This window comes from Paramormyrops kingsleyae, chromosome 20 (assembly GCF_048594095.1).
Source record: "Paramormyrops kingsleyae isolate MSU_618 chromosome 20, PKINGS_0.4, whole genome shotgun sequence".
NCBI classification, from domain to species: Eukaryota; Metazoa; Chordata; class Actinopteri; order Osteoglossiformes; family Mormyridae; genus Paramormyrops; species Paramormyrops kingsleyae.
Window position 1 is genome coordinate 5,140,737 of NC_132816.1, and position 17,827 is coordinate 5,158,563.

The following is a 17,827-nucleotide window of genomic DNA, read 5'->3' on the forward strand; positions in this document are numbered from 1 at the left end:
TAAGCAGATGATTTAATCTAATCAAAGGTGCTCCACTCATGCAAATGGGGTCGTGCCCTTTTATTTAACGCGATTCTGAAGAAAGCGAAAGACGCAGAGAGCCGCCCACGCTGGGTTCTGTGAAGGCCATGCGGAGCGTGCTCACTACCATCCTCCATTTTGGGCTCTAATTAAGTGTGGGATATATTTGGAGCCGACATGCTTTTCCCATACCATCCGGCTATTTCGGAATGTGCAATTAATAACACTTGCAATGAGAATACTGACCATACTCCACAAGCAGGCGATTCCAAAATGACTTCGTGAAAAGTTAATGAGGTGCCATTTTAAAACTTTAATGCTCCCTGAGCAAGACGATTGATGCATGGACGGAACATTAATACATCAATGCTGTATTCCTCCCCCCATTATGCTTAATAGCCATAGTGTTCGACAGATGAGAAATTCTTATGGAGGGGGGGAGGAAAAGTTTGGATATTCATACGGCAAATTGGTCCCTTGGGCAAAAATTAGGGTGATTCTAACCTTGCGAAAATGAAGCTAGACAATTAATGCCTTTTCACATTCGATTTATGAGTAATAGCCAGACACAAAAATGACCCAAGAAACTGATTTAACACTTTCCCTTCTGCACAGTTGGATATCTTCAGTGAATAAATCAGTCAACCCTGCACCTTATACAAGAAGACAACAGCAGGGCTCCCCCTGGTAGCTGAGCCTGAGCTAGAGCCTTCTGAGCAGCAAACAAAGCCAAGAACAAACAGGGCTCCTGATCCTTGGGTCAGGGGTCACACTGAAAAGTTCCTTCCGCCTAGTGATGTCATAGTCAACGTGATGTTGTAGCACAACACATTACTCACATGTTTGGGGTGATGCTGGTGTGAATGAACCTACTGGGCTACCAGGTGCATAAAAGTATAGCACATACAACCATCTACAGCATATATATTTGATAATGATAAGAACTATTACTGGCTCATGTATTTACAATACTGTACTTTTTATCATTGTTTTAGAGTGTACTCTTTCTAATTATAAAAATGTTTACTGTAGCCTAGATGTGTAGCGGGCTGTACCATCTAGGTTTGTGTAAGTGCACACTATGATGGTAACAAAATGACAAAATTGCCTAATGATGCATTTTTCAGAATGTATCCCTGTTATTAAGCAATGCATGACTGTACATATTACAGAAACTAGGGACTGGGAAGAGAACCTAAATCATTGAAAATTACGGCACGTACGTCACTTTGAAAAAGATCTGCTAAGTAAATGGCTTGTAAGTTAATGCTGATAATGCAACTGAATACCACAGATGTAAAGAGACATATAATAGCATCAACATTAAACACACATACAAAACAAATATTGTGTAAAATGAATCGCTTTTTGGCGTTAATCTAGCAGAACTGCTCTGGTGTTCGTGCTTGCAGTTCTCTGTCTGCATGGGCAGCTGAGGCTGCCGGCTGCTGGAGACTCACGCGAGGCAGCCTGTTTGGAGAGTCCTTTCCCTCCTTCTGTAGGCCTCTGTCCTTCAAGGCATTCAGGATCTTGGTGGAGGGGATGTGCCACTTTGCCTCTGTCCGGGATGGACGGAAAGCAGATAAGTGTGTGAGAAAGGCAGCCTGAAGCAGATATAGCCTCCGCCAGTAATAGAATGGATGAGAAGATCAAATCTTTTTTGGCTACGCGTCAGATTTAGAAACGGCAGGCAGCCGACTGACAAGAGACGCGGTCTGGCCGTAATAAAGCGACTTGTGATTCATGCAGTAAAATTAATTGAGGAAGTTTAAATACAGATCATTCTGTCTGACTGATGAAGACACACTATTCCAATCTAAAGAACACGCTCACTATGCTAACCGCTATAATAGATGCTCCTCAAAATGATCACTGTGATACTAATGATCTGTTCTGACTTCTGCTAATTCAGAACTTTTGTTGTTGGTAATTAATTAGTCGGGGCTCCTGTAGGTCCAAAAATCGATGGTTTGAATAGTTCGTTTGGTGAGGGACTTACCGGCTGATCTGGTCCTTTCAAGGGGGGGTTCCCTGTCCCGCAGCCCGTCTGTATCTAGGTGCCCCCCCAGACCATCACCTGAGCCATCGTGAAGAACAGGCGACTGGCAGCTAGAGACATGGAATAGATCTTAGAGCTAGTATGGGCTGTTGGGCCATCATCCAACAGCATCCTTATTTCAGACTTGCCTCAACAGGGAAAACTAACCCGTTTAACCCTTTAAATCAGTTCCACTAGTTGGGATTTATTGGTTAAGGGTTTTCCTTCTGTTGGGCGTTGCTGTTTGACTGTGTGAGCTTTGAGCAACTAGTACAAATGAGCTAAAAAAACAAACACAAAAATAAACCATGCAAGCTGCTCAAGATGGGGAAATAAATGATGCAATATAAATATTGCACAGCTGCATTTCGCATTTATTTTCATTTCAAGCATGGGACAGAAGCCAATTACATGAGGCTGCAAGTTTTCAGCTCAGGATGATGCGAAAATGTGCCATGATCGGCTACGCTGTGATCATCATGACGATTTCCCAGGTTCTTAATCAAACACAATCAACATGTGCAATAGATTGGTGTATGATTCATTCATGCAGGGCCAGGAACCCATGCAGATAGGAAGACCCCTGGGGAAAAGATCCGCAGTGACAGAACTGAACTATCGGCCCTGTCATTATCATCACTGCTATTGTACAGAGCTACAGATCTCCAGCAAGAGTATCTGAACAACACTCTGCACAAACAGGAAACTACCAAGTACCATCTCCTGTAGGGGGCGCCAGCTGTGGGCTGAGACCTACTAGCTGCATTCAGCCAGCTGGTTTCTCCATTGATACGGCAACGTTTCAGGAGGTCTGACATACGGCAGCAACTTGAGACGAAAACCAAGGGGCAACGCTAAGCCTGTCTGTCTCGCTACCATGGATACCGAAAGTTAATCAGGGACACCTCGCAGGAACCGAGAGGGGTGGGGGTATTAAATATCCGGAAATGGGGGGCTATCTCGCAATCGGGCAGCCACCCTGCACAGACGATACAGGGGGTGGGCTTCGCGACCGTACCCCTCGTATCCAGCCTGTTGGGCCCAGGTGCCGCTGCCGCATGGGCCGGGGTCGCTCGATGACGACTGGTTGCTGGGGGAGCTCCGGTAGTGCTGGCTGGGATCCCCCTTACCGCACAGGGAGATCTGGGGGCTCTCCAGGTCCTGTATTGCCCTGAAAAACCCAAGGGATGGATGGGGTTCAGCACACCGCCACCGGCTCTGGAGGTACTACAAGAGAAGTGTCACCCTGGCCAGAACTTCGACTCCTCGCACTTACCGCGAGGTCCTTTAAGATACTGACTGTAGGGAAACAAGCGATATTATCTTGTAGCTTAATAGCTTAAATGAAGTCACGATAACCTGGTAGCAGGGGCACTGTTTTCTCTGAGTTACATTTCTAACACTGAAGGATGTTCTGTCTTTCGAAAGCTCTTGCCAAGCTAACTCCTGAATGTCTGACCTCATAGCCAAAGCCCTAATCTCCTCTCTAAATCTGCCACTGAACAAACTCCCCGGCTTGCAGACTAATTAAACGTCACCCTTGTTTAAGTGAAGTGGGGTGAGAGTTCTGGCACCGGACATTCCCTTCGCAAGGCCAACGCTGGTGCTGCGCAGTTCTGGAGGAGGAGTGGAGTCAAAGAACCTTGAAATCTTCAGATGACAATGTAGCAGCTATCTGTATATAACGTGAGTGGTTATAATCAATGAAAGCAACTGATGAGCAATGATGTAAATAAATGGTACTGCTGGCACTTTCCAGAGAAGACAGAAGCAGAACAGGCTGCTGGTGGCACCAATCGCAGGCTCTTTGTAAAATCGTGCATTCCATTTGCCTCGGATTCCGATTTTCGGAATCCGAGATTACGTCACATCCGGTAAAAATTTGGAAAAACCGAGTCGGATACGTTCCATTTGCCAAAGAAGTAGCAATACCATCGACCCATATGAAAAAGCAAGATTTTTTGCTTAGCTGGACAACTTGTCGGATTTAAGGTACCTCAGTTTAAATGGCCTTTATTTTCGTTCACTTACAATTAGCCCGAACTACCTTAAATCTGACAAATAATCCGACTAATCATGAAATCCAATTCTAGACCGGTTAATTGGTAGCCATTGTTAGCAATATCACTTGATAACACATTACGCGCGGTGCTTCACGTATAAAACTCCGTAGCAACACGTCCACAGATAAGTTGGACGGTATAGTGTGTGCGACCGATTTAATGAGCCAGAAATGAGAAGTAGTGCTTAAACAGGATAAAACTACAACTTTCCCTTCTGTTGATAAAGGGCGCAGCCATCTTTGATTCTGAACTCGGGATCCTCTGCGTTATCCGAGATCATTCTCGGATCTCCGAGAAACGGGAGCGCGCATGTCGTCACTTCCGGCTTCGAAACTCGGAATTCAACTCGGAATCCGAGTTCTCAGGGCAAATGGAACGCACGAAAAGACTGGAGGTTACAGTTCCTCTGAGTAAACCCGTCCCAGAACTCTCTAAGTGAATTCTTGGGCTAGGAATAATGTTGCTGATTCCTATTCATTGAATCTCACAACATCACGGCAATTACACATAACGTGAGGTGTTAATGGCCTGCCACTGTCACTGTTAATTCACATCTGGAAACTGCCTTTTGCCCTCTGGTCTGTGCTTGGTGACCCCTGGATGTCATGGAAAAAAAAAAGATGGCAGCAGAGTTTTTATTCGGTGCGATATATTTTATCATTGGCAAATTGAGGCTTTTGAGAGTCAGATGAAGGTGGAGATGACAGGCAATAGAAAAAAGATATTTCCCTTTTTACTGCTATTTCACCCCTAACTAAGGGATAAAATGTTTTTCTCATTCAAAGTAAAAAAGCCTCCTACTTCTAGCTGAAATGGACCCTACCTCCAAAAATCAATGTGTGGAGATGCTCTGTCTTGCACAATGAAACCCAACGCCACTTATCTTTGACTAGAGGGGAAGTATGTAAAGCTGTTTTGGAAACGACCAATCAAGTCAAGCATGCAGGTCACATGATCAGTGGGTCAGGGGTAGGGGAGACAGAGAGGCAATGATATCTACATACTGTAGAAAGGTGGTAAAACCTCCATGGTACCTAGTAGGTTATCAGCACAAACACTGGCATCCAAAGCGGGGACTAGGAACTCTCCCAATTAACACCCTGGGCTGTGAATGATGCCGCGGAGCTGTGATGAGCTCTGCTTTACCTCCTGCTTACAGGAGCGTGCGCTGAATAAATTAATTTCTCCCTCATTTTCAGCACAGTAAACACACCTCCGGTGTCATGGGATTCAAATGGCGCCTGTGTCATGTGTGTAAACTCATTTGCTGGATTGCTACGAGGTGAAGATGGACCACATCGTTTAAAAGACTTGGCTTGGGATGGTTTTAATACTTGATACATACATACACACAAGGTAGAAACTGGACCCTAAGGAATTCAAATAAGACGAATGGCTTCAATCATCAATCAAAAGTAAGGAAATACACATCAAGATGCGGTAGCAGCACAGGAGGGTAATCCCAGATTATTATGAAAGCAGGGTGCAGCTTGTGTACGATCAATTCCTGTCTGCAAAAACACCCTTTTGACATTCAGAGAGACTAATCTTCCAAGTAGCCCTACTGTACCAAGGGCTCCTTCCTGAGATCAAGAATGAAAATAGATTTGGAAATTGATTTGTTTCAGACAGAAATCGATGGGGGGGAAATGGGGGGAGGCTGCTGACAATGAGAAGTGTCCCCCCATCTGGATGGAAGGCCCCACTCAGACCCGGCCACCTGCACTATGGGGGTTACCTCACCCCCTACCCCAGAGGCCCTTTGTGTGTTTTAGTCTTCGTAGATCTGAACAGCAGCGTGGCTGGGGGGTCGTGATGGGATGTGGGGGCCGAATTGAGGGACACAGGGCACAGCAGAATGCCATCACTGGGAGGCTTGGATATTCATTCTGGACAATTAGGGCACCACTCTCCTCACACCCCTAGTGACCCCTGCTGGGCACGCTGCATTAATGACAGCGACACACACAGGCGTGGCTGAGGGTGAGATTGGATAAGCCCTGACAGCCAAACAGAACACGAGGCAAAAGATGAAGCCAGTCTTCCACATTCCCCATAAGAACCACTCCCTCAGACAGCCTGTTTCTAGATCATGCTGTAATAGCACACACTGGGATTTAATTCAGCTTTGCACAGTGCAATTTAACATGAAGATGAATTTCCAAAACCATTAGCAAGCGGGCTGTTGCATTGTTCTCTACCTGTTATTAATGCATCACATGACTAGCATCACCTTCAAGTAGGACACGGGTAAGATTTTGAGTTTCAGTTCCAATTTGAGCAAGAGGAATGCTGTTAGGAATCGTCAGGGAAACAGCTGGGCATCCGTTTTTAAGGTAAGGCATTCCTGAATGGTGCTATGGGGAATGCAGAGGGTTTTGGGCTCAGTCAGGCAGCAGGGGTATGTCAGCTGCCTGCCAGGCGTTGCCTCTTTATACCATCACATCGCCCCCTTCAGGTAGGGAAGTGCAGACTCTCAAATTTTTCCTTTGTGAACACGGGCACATATGACCTGTAGCATGTAGATAACTGAGGCCAGCAAGGTGAAAATGAGTGGAAAACAGTCAAGGAATAAAGCAGACATGGGGGAGGGGATAGGGCTAGATGCCACTCTGGAGAAGAGCAGAGGTACAGTACCTGGAGCTGTCCTGCAGCTTCCTGTCAAAGGAGGTGCTGCGGGGCAGGCCGACCTGGGCCTGCTGGAGGAGCGGCTGGCAGGGCGGCCTCTCGGGGCCCTGGGTGGGGGAGCCACGCGACAGCGGCTGCCCGGTGGCCACAGGCACGCGGTGCCAGGTGGTGTTCCTGCGGAACGGGGTCTTGTACTCGCAGGGGGTGCCTTCACTGTCCAGCTTGTACTCCACCATGGGGATCCTGTATAGCTCCGAGCAGCCCCTGTCAGCACACGGAGCCGGTGTCAGGCCTGTCCCAGGGAGGGGCCCCGGCCATTTGATAAATGAGCTCAGCTCTGGGCAACAACGGTTATAAACACCATTTCAGGTTCTGGGTTCAAAATTCTACAGTGGACAGCCATCTGCGGTGAGATACTTCAACGAATGAGGACACGGTACTCGTACACTCAGAGTAATGGCAATTTTTACTGTCAGGTCACTAAGCTAAAAGGAGATGCACAAGGTCTTTTCACAGCAGAGAAAGTGTGCTACTTAAAACCAAGCATTGATTAAACACCAATAAAATGCTGATTGTTGCAAAATCAATATGTCGCAAAATCAATGTGCGTTATACATAACCGGTGAGAGCAGTGTGGTTTACATTATTACTCAGACTAATGCCAGCATTGGTGGGAATGTTTAAACAGATGGTGGGTCCTGTTTGAATGTGACCTCTGACCTTCCCTCTTTGGTTTGATTACCCACAATGGATCAGCATGTTCGAGTGGGAAGCACTCATCCAATTATGATGTGAAAAAGGAAAAAAAAAATCAAGGCAGTTGAGGCATCTTGGTTACAGGCTGGTGAATGTGGACCAGTTGGAACATGTCTGTTGTATTTAATTAATAAACTTTATTTATAAGCATCAGCTTGGGGAGGTGAAACAGCCAGACCCAGAGGAGGCCAAACAATGTAAAGGATGAATTTCCCATACTGTACTACAGCCTCCTGACTACACTTTGCCTCATTCTTCCACTTGTCTGGTGGAGTAACACAGGAAGCAGCCCTGTCTGGCCAGCTGGTATCATTTCTCCATTTCTGTGCAAACAAGGAAGGGCTGCTTTTTGCAGCTCAGCACACAGCCCAGCACACAGGAGGACTTCTCAGCATTGGGACTGAACCTTGACAAATCCTTGAGTCTCATCGCAGCACGAAGCACCACTTAAGCTCAGCAGCCCCCCTCCCCCAGCACATTGTATGGGCCCCCATTCTGTGGTTCTGCAATTTCACACACCTTGCTGCATCAGCACGGACCCGCGCGCTGAGGCCACCACAGAGGGCCCTCGTGTTATTTCACACCACATCAGGCTGCAGCTCCCGGGCAGGACGGCATAACCACTGACCACCATCCTGAGAACCAAACCATGGGAAAACGAGGTCATGACGCTGTGAATGGGCTCTTGGTCACATGGGGTGCTATGGTCTCCCGGAAAGCCCTTAAGCGAAGAGGTGCAAGGAGACCTCGAGGTCAACTGGGGTTAAATGAAGGAAATGAAGTGAAACTCGGCTGGGCATACCATGCCTCTGGATTGTCATCCTGCAGCACATTTGGTGTGCTTTTAGTGCAGTATTAGATCAATTTCTCCTGGGTCTTATAAAGTCACGCTTCTCAGGTTTCCCATGCCTTGGGTATAGATGCTAATTTTACTATTAGCATGACTATTGAGTGTTCCGCGGGTCCTACATCAGCATGACATATAAATAAACTGTACCTTCTGCTTAAGGAGGACTCCTGATAACAAACATGCAGGAAAACATTATAACAAAACCATGATAAATTGCCCAACGCCTTCCTGCCATTTAAATTAGACCACAGGATACCTGCAAGAGCTTTTCCCCTGTTTCATAAAGCTAAGCTGGACATGAAGTCCATCCTAAATGTCCCTCTCACATTAGGCTACAGCAGAGTACAGTATAAGAATAGCTGAAAAAGCCCTGATACTTTGTATGACCCTCTCCCATAGCTCTGTAATGTTTGATGCTGTGTGAGTTGATACTGGGGTGACAGATGGTCCTGCTTCTCTAGCTCAAATTAATTTATTCACCTCATAATTTTGAGTTTTCTGCCCAGAGAGAGAGGAATATCCAAAAGTTGGGGATTAAAGGTACGCTTCAGATTCCAGGAGCCAGACTTGTCTTACACTAACCAATGAGATCTACAGATCTACAGTTGGTGCTCCAAGGAACTGGGCAGATGTCTTCGCCGGCATAGTCTCTGGCCGGGGATCTGTTGTACGTGTTACAGGACTAGCCTTTTCCACGGCTCCTTGCCAAGAACTGGGGCACGACTGGGGTCAGTTCTTATGAAGCAAGGCCCCCCATGGCTCCCTCCCGGCAATCTCAGCACCGACCGGGCTCTGGGGCAGAACGCTCTGTAATTGCCTCATTGATAGTTGTCAATAAAAACATGGCTGCCTGAAAGAGGCTCGTGTCCCTGGCACTGTGTCTTCGTTAGGGCAAGGCGTCATTGACGACGGGTTCATAGACCAGCGTCAAGATCCCTTAATCCCCCACCTTTTGGCTGAAACACAGGGCCCTGCAGGCAAATGTGTGTGTGTGTGTGTGTGTGGGGGGGGGGGGGGGTGGGGTTCTTAGGTCACCTTGCAGGCACTCCAGGTTTCATCTATAACACATTTAAAATGGGTTACCTACCCCACAGCCAGATACAAATACAGAGGCTGAAATACTGGATTTCTGCCCACAATCGATATAATCAATTCATTAGCACCCATGGAGGTTTGCCTGCGGTCTGCAAACTGATACCGATCCATAAGGAACCTCTTAGCTGCCTGTGCTAATAAACCAGGAAGAAACCCACAGAAACACACTGGGTTTATAAAGGGAAACTCAGAATGTACTCAAATATCTAACACTGGGTCGGACAAACTCAGACCACACGCTGTATTGTCATGGAACCAGGCACTAAAAAGAAAACACTGCATATGGAAATAACCTTTGACCTAAACAGAGATTTGACCAGCCAGGAACACATTTAACTGATGACTGTAAGGGCTATACTGGCATTGGCATAAATACTTATTCAGGGTATCAGGTTTGAGCTCGCACAGCACATTGCAAAGCTTAAAAAGGAGGAGACTCCAGAATAAATATATGAAAGGACACACAGACAAAGTGGGGCATGCAGAGCTGTCGGTTTGAGCCACCGATATGGTACATGGTCCACAATTACTCCTGCAATTACATGATGCAGTGTCATTTTTGAACACTATATTCCTGGCCAAATGGAAAGACCGAATTATGTTTCATTTGAGGCTTTGTGTTTTATCGCAGCACCGTGGTGACTAAACACTAAGCATGAGCAGGGCTCCTGGGATCCAACGCCGATGTTCCCTCAGTGCCTCGACGTCTGCTTCTCATATAAACCCCAGAGGGGGGAAAGCGGAACTGTGATGCAGAGTCAGGCTGTGCCCCTCAGCAGGCCGATGATGTCATCCATCGACCGTGTCCAAGTGTCACTCAAGTATATGGATTAGGGACAAGTAACAAGAGGGAGACATAAAGATCAAGGAGAGCAGTGAATGAAGGGATATTTAGTACAGACACGAGAGCAGAGGAAAGGGGAATATTTGATGCAGATGTGGTCAAAAAAAGCTAAAATCTCTCAAAGGCCTCCCCTATTTCTGATTCGTCGCCATAAGTCAAGTGACATTTAAGGTAAAAGGTCAGATACAGCTAGAAAAATGAAATTTTGGCATGAAAATGTATGCTTCATATGAAGTTGTCCAAGTTCTACGAAAACACATCTGCCTGGACATTATTTGAATCAAATGTGTGTCAGAGAAAACTGCAAAATAAGAAATATCCCTGTCCGTTGTGTGTGGTCCTTCTCAGTCACTCCCTCCAACCCAATGGAAAATAACAAAAAAACGAATCTGCTGAATTTCTGAGCACAAACGCCGGCACGCCGCTCACTCTGGGTGGCAAAGAGGACAGAAGCGAGAGATGGGGGGGAGGAAGCAGGAACTGTATTCTGGAACAGTGAGAAGGAATGGAAACAAAAGAGCCGTTTTGGCATCAGGACAAGAAAATCACAGGAAAACAAGTTTAGAATCATTCTGCATTTTTCTCCTGAGGGAAAACTGAAGCCAGTCTTAAATTATGAGGGATATTAAGCCACAGGTGAAGCAAATTAACGTATTGGTCACATGACTCCACTCCATTCTGGGAGTCTAGAAGCCTCCATCTTAAAAACAGATCTGGGTTCACATTAACATGAGTTCTCCACACAAATTTAGATATTTTCCAATATAATTTTTCCTCAAGTGTGTCTGACTGAACTGCATGTCTTTTTTAGAAAATAAATGTTTGAAACCACCCATCCATTTTCAATAGTCACTTATTCAGTACTGTCTGAGGTCTATCCCATGGTGTGTGCATGTTCACACACACACAGGCACACAGGTTTGTAATAATATCTTTGTGGAGACTCTCCATTCATTTCTATGGGGAAAACTCAACAACCTTAACCCCTACCCAGCCCTACCTTTAACCAAACCAAATACAAGAACTTTTTGCATTTTTACTTATTTGATAGCATTCAAAAATCTTTGTGGGGACCTGAAAAATGGTTCCCACAATGACAAAAAAAAAAATGTTTTTTATATTACAATATAAACCTAATCCACACACACACACACACACAGAAGGGACGAGGTCACCAAACCCCCAATGCTTCAGTGAGAGCACTGTACCACCCTTTTTCAGACCTAAATCTTCGTTAATGAAGACCTAAAAATTCACAGTGATCTGCTACTTTGTACACAGGCAAGCTGTCATAAAGTGCATCTCGCTCTAAGCAGAGGATTGACACCTTCGCAGTTACGGTTTCTGGCTGGCATCCTCAGCGACGCTACAACCGCATTGATACGCCAGTGTTATCTGTAACTCCAACCCTGCTCCGCCCTCCACAAATGCGGCGTACGCATTAACCGGATCTTTGCCTCTCAAATCAAGTGACCTCGCCTGCACATGAAGAACAGCCCAGGGAAAAAAAGATCCACACATCCATCTTTTCTTCCTGCCAAATATCTGGAAAAACCATCAGTTTATAAATTTAAAAATAAAGAAAGAGGCACCGGTGAGATCCTGAGATGGGGGCTGCAAACAAATTAACCCGAGCCTCACAGCGGCTGGTGCATCAAAAGAATCGATAGCTTTTGTATTATTAGTGGTGAAAAAATGTACAGATGCAGGAACAGGCAGCTGGTAGTCGGGAGAAAAGACTGAAAAGCAAACAAAAGCGAAAGGCAGAGAGAGACAACAGACTGTACAGCGATTCTCAGCAACTTGCCTTCGACAAGCGAGGAGAAAGTGGCAAAAACCATTACGGTGACTTACATGGTGATATTTATTATAGCTCTCTAGTCAAACACCACCAACAAAAACCAATAACTACCATGCTTACTCTCCAAAAGGGGTCACGACAAGGTCCCTATACCCATCTGTTATGCAAACTTTATAAGAACTTCTCTGAAGTAGGTAGATAAACCAACTTTCAGACTGGAGAATCAATAAAAAAAAGAAGATCAATTACTGAAAAAAGGAAGGAGGCAAGAAGAAAAAGAAGAAGAAAAATTCAAAATGGCTTTCAGACTTCCCTGGAATGCTGTTAGGTTAGGGGGTATAAACTTCAAACTTCTATAAAATCGTAGTAAATCTATCACTACACCTAGTTATATGAAATTGGTAAGATTTCACAGCATGTGTTAGATTGTAAACAGCATTTGATCCAAAAGGGTATGTAGATTCATATAAACACACACATCCATCTGGGTAAACAATGGAAATGAGAAACCTCATTTGCTGTAAGATGTTCTTAAGAAGTTCTTCTACTACATCTGTTTTTGGATGAAAGCTTGACAAGTAGCAACCTCAACTCACAGCAGGATCTCCTCATAAGCAAGACCATCTTGGTGAATGGAGATTTTAGCAGAAGCCCAAGCTGAGCTACTAGACAGCAGACATTTTTGAGAAGATTCATTCTTCTGTTTTCTTGACTTTAAGAGGTAGTAAGAACTACCAAACCGGCCACTTGCTGTAGGTACTAGTCAGATCATGGGTCGCCTACCCATCACATCGAGCAAACGTGTAGTCAGGCTGTGGTGAAGTCTTACCTCCTGGGCGTGCCATCTTCATGTGGCGGGATGATCACCACCTTCACCGTCACCGATGTGCGCAGCAGGTCGATCATTTCTTCATGCGTCAATGTGGCCACCGCCACGCCGCAGATCTCCACCAGCCGACTGCCCTGCCGTAGTCCCGCCTGCCAGGCGAAGCCGAAAGGCTCTACGTCGGCCACAACACCCTCGAAGTTCACGTGGAAGCCCAGCTGGCCCAGGCTGTTCCGTCTCAGGGTCATCTCCGAGGTCTCGCAGCCCCTGGTGACCACCTAGCAAAGAAGGGGGGCAGGGCTGTGACTGTCAGCTTAGAGAGTCCCCATAACAACTTACAATGAGGAAGAAACTCAAGGCAAGGGAGGCTATATTACTCCAGACACCTCCATTCCCAGGTGAATGATCTCCTACACTGACAGACATGAATCTCAGCATCTGCAATGTGGTCAAAACAGTACACCTCACACAGCGGCGCATTCAGCAGCCCATTTGTTAAACCATAAAATTTGACAAATTTCATGTCAACTTTGTGCTACATGGAAGATACATCAGTCTCATTCTAGAAATCTATTCCATCCCATTCATTTTCCTCAACAGATTATTCAATGCAAAGTCACTGCCAGTCTGGAACAAACCCCAAGATGCTCAGGGCATGTGGCAGGCATGCCCATCCATCACAGGGAGGGCACACACTCACACGCACACGCACACGCACACACACACACACACACACACACACACACGCACATGTAGGGTAAACATATCCTTATGGGGACCGCTCATTCATTTCAATGGGAAAAATGCTAATGCTAACTATGACAACCTTAACCCCCACCCTGCCCTAACCATAACCATAAGTAACCAAACAAAATACAACAGTTTTTGCATTTTTAATTTTCTCATAGCAGTCACCGATTTTTATAAAATAGAGTTTTCCCTTATGGGGACCTGGAGCCAAACCCACAGCTTGTGAGGTCTGAGTCGATAGCGCAAGAGAGAAAAAAAAAATCATATTTTATACAGCAACGTAATGTTAAAGACCCTAACAGTCAGTCAACCGTTAATTCTGTTGTCTAAATTAAAAGGCTAATTAGAATCAGGTGTACAGAATGTATGCAAATGATTAGCTAATTGTCAGGAAGAAACTATATATATATATAAAATTAGAAACTCAGGTGTGCTCTCGGGCTGTAGGTAGAAGCTTAGTTCTGTGTGACTATGTCATTGATGGTGGAGAATGCAGTCGAAGGACTCTGTGTAAATAAGGTGAAAACATGAAATATCCTGCTGTACAAACACCTATAATGTCAAGTGCTTTGAAAATGTAGCTGCTAGAGTACTTTTTATGTACTTCTCTCATGAGTATGGTATGATGGGAGAGGATGTTGTTTACCCACCTTATTTGTGCTATATAGTAGAATTCATTACATTGATAAATATATATTTAGGGCTGCACAATTATGACATGGCAATATCACATTAAGTAATACTGCGATATTTATAAAACCAAAAAGGAGATGAAATTACCTGAAATAAACTATTGCCAAATAGAACTTATCAATAGAGCATGTCTAGTAAGTTGGTGGTGTTTTCGTGAGCTGTGTCGACAGACACAAAGCAGTGCTGATAAATGCAATATGATTACTACGCAGGCGTACATCGTGATGATGATGCTGAAATGATTTATCATTCAGTGCTTATGTGTACACAGCATTAAATAGGAAAAAAACACGGGGAAAGCAAATAAAACAAAAAACAAATTAATGGCTAAAAATAATGAATCACTTCTTAATCACTGAGAGTTTTTGTTCGTCGTAATATGAAAAAAGATTTAAAAAAATAAACAGTGGTGCTTAGATACAAACCCATGGTTGTGTAGGCAAGAAATTTGCACAATCATGGCGGGTGTTTTACACAGCCATCAATCCCACTGAGCCGTACAAAGGCTGTATAAATAGTGATGGATCAGGAATTTATCAGTGTTTATAGTGTGATTAAAATAACAAAATAAAAATAAAATAAACATAATTATAGATAGAGCAGATGCTGTTAAATGCATTGTAGCCTAATAGCTAATACCCTATTTCTTATTTTCCTATACAAGAAGCATCATACAAGCATCATATTATTATGACAGTATTGCTATTTTTGAGTATTTAATACTATTATTGCTGTTATATGACTGATACAATAAAATGATGTAATATTGGCAGAACTGTTGTATTTTAAAATAATATTATGAGGTTTGTGGGTCTTTGCATGTGAGCAATCACCTCTGCAACCACTGTAGTTCGAACTTTGGTGGTTTAAATGAATGTGGTTCAAACTACTGTGGTACTAACAAAGTACGACAGTCTTGGGAAATAGTCGTACATTGGATGTTGGTCAGTTTGAACGAACATAGCATGAGGCATCGTTAATGCTAAGTTCCATTGTTGTACAGGAAACGCATCCCAGATTAGCAGAAGCTGACACATCATGCCCAGATTATTAGAAGCTAACACGTCATGTGAAGTTTATCAGAAGTTTACACATCACATCTAGATTGATAGAAACTAACACATCACGCCCAGATTAGCAAAAGCTAACACATCACGCCCAGATTAGCAAAAGCTAACACATCACGCTCAAATTAGCAGAAGCTAACGCATCACACCCAGTTTAGCAGAAACTAACACATCATGCCCAGTTTAGCAAAAGTTTACACATCACTTGTAGATTGACAGAAGCTAATACATTGTGCCAAGTTTATCAGAAATTGACAAATCATGCCCATATTATCAGAAGATGATACCTTATGCCCAGATTAGCATTAGTTAACACATCATGCCCAGTTTAGCAGAAGCTAACACATCACACCCAGGTTATCAGAAGTTAACACATCATGCCCAGTTTAGCAGAAGCTAACATATCACACCCAGATTAGCAGAAGTTAACACATCATGCCCAGTTTAGCAGAAGCTAACACATCTCACCCAGGTTAGCAGAAGTTAACACATCATGCCGAGTTTAGCAGAAGATAACACATCACACCCAGATTAGCAGAAGTTAACACATCATGCCGAGTTTAGCAGAAGCTAATACATCACACCCAGATTAGCAGAAGTTAACACATCATGCCGAGTTTAGCAGAAGCTAATACATCACACCCAGATTAGTAGACATAAACATCACACTGAATACAGGGGTAACACACACACCGTGAGACACACACATTTCAACCAGTTCACACGCCACACCTCGTGTTTCTCACGCTGGGGAGTAAGGGATAACGCCCACCAAGGTGTCCCGTTATATAGAATTAATGGATGAGCCGTGGGTATACGGAGTGTAGAGTTCATAGTTGTCCTGGTCAAGTTAGACGGGCAACCAGAAAATAGTATTTGTTGCATGTGATTCCGCTGCAAGCACGTTATACTGTATGAATGCGCGCCCATACAGAGTGCAGACAAAGTGGAAGTGGCAGACCAAGATCCGATGAATGCGGTAGGCAGGGCTCTCAAGTATCACGCATTGACCGTGAGACATATGCTGCGCCTCTAACAGATATAATCTCACTCCAAACTATTGATGAAATCTGAGAGCCCTGCTAACACATCATACACGTATTAGCTGAAGTCTTTGATAGTTTTCATTCTGAAACTGCTCATCAGCATAGTAAAGCACACAAAACAGTTTCTCAACAATACAAAGCCCCTTTTTTCACAGTAAGAGACGTCAGTCTGCTAGCGGAGAGAATTCAGTGACTGTGCCAAACTACCCAGCACTGGCAGCTATATCAGATTCTCCTTAAGATGCTCTCAAATGATGCTGCCAGGAATGTCAACAGACCCCAAAGTCTCCAAGCCCCACAGGCCACTCTTACTGTAACAAATACAAGGTCGGAGTCCCCATTCCGAGAAACACATGTGCTTCAGTAAACTTTGACTCTGACTTCTGAAATAAGCAGCTCTAGACAGATTAGTCAATCATGAATCAAGTCATAATTTACTATGTTTCAAATTTTATGCAGAAGAACCTCACACCAGCCATCAAGATGATGGTTCCTGGTGCACATTACTATGCTATAACTTAGTCTGTCATAAATACACACTTCAGGAGTACTGTAGTGGGAAAGCAGAAGGTCCTCTGAGGGCGAAATCAGAATGAGGAATGATCCAACACACACATGGGAATCCCCACAACAACTGGCTGAAAAAGAAGCCAGGTTATTGTCCAGACCTAAAATCCACAAAAAGTTTGTAGCAGGAGCTAAACAGAGCGTATATTTGCTGACTTAAAATAATAATGTGGAATTAATTTCATTATCTGTCAAATGTCTTTGGTTTTATCTACCTTAAGGGATGGTAACTAGGGGTGCACCGATTGCAGTTTTCTGGCCGATCAACGATCACCGATCCTTAGGCAACCTTACCTGCCGATCTCGATTTTTTTTTGCCGATCTTGTTTCTTTCATAACTAAAAGACAGTTACTTCAATGTTTCCATTTTTATTGAGTAAATTGATATGAATACTCACAAAACATGAGGTAGTGTCCTCAAATATAAATGAACATATAAATGAGCATTGCTGTTTGAACTACAAAATCATATTTTTTCTTCCAGACTTTAATTTCTCTAATTTTGTAAAAAAAAATATATATATATAGCTGTTATGACACACTTGTCCAAAAAATAGGGAGGGAGGCAGCCTGCACTGCACCTCTCTCGGGAATGGGAGAAAAGGCTGATTTAACCCTCTGGGGCCTAGGGGTAGGAAACACACTTTCACTGACTGGGGCATGATCACACATTTCATCACACTTAATTCATGGCAAATAAATTATTTCTTATATATTTGTTTTGCCATTACACTCATCTTTATTTTAATATATATTGTAAATATGTCAGATTTTTGTTAAGT

The 17,827-nt window shown here is 44.1% G+C and overlaps 1 protein-coding gene across 5 annotated transcripts in view; it reads right to left on the reverse strand.

Annotated features, from left to right (window-relative positions):
• The window catches only part of LOC111856375 (signal-induced proliferation-associated 1-like protein 2), a 97,848-nt gene that overhangs the window by 18,984 nt on the left and 61,037 nt on the right, over positions 1-17,827 (reverse strand). For 4 of the 5 annotated variants that reach the window (XM_023836299.2, XM_023836297.2, XM_023836295.2 and 1 more), the window contains exons 9-13: positions 12,926-13,200; positions 6,760-7,014; positions 3,078-3,230; positions 2,021-2,130; positions 1,482-1,579 (exon numbers count right to left, since the gene is read on the reverse strand). In XM_023836299.2, the coding sequence (XP_023692067.2) occupies positions 1,482-1,579; positions 2,021-2,130; positions 3,078-3,230; positions 6,760-7,014; positions 12,926-13,200 (891 nt within the window). The remainder of the gene's footprint in view (positions 1-1,481; positions 1,580-2,020; positions 2,131-3,077; positions 3,231-6,759; positions 7,015-12,925; positions 13,201-17,827) is intronic. The other variant, XM_023836298.2, reaches the window with a different exon arrangement.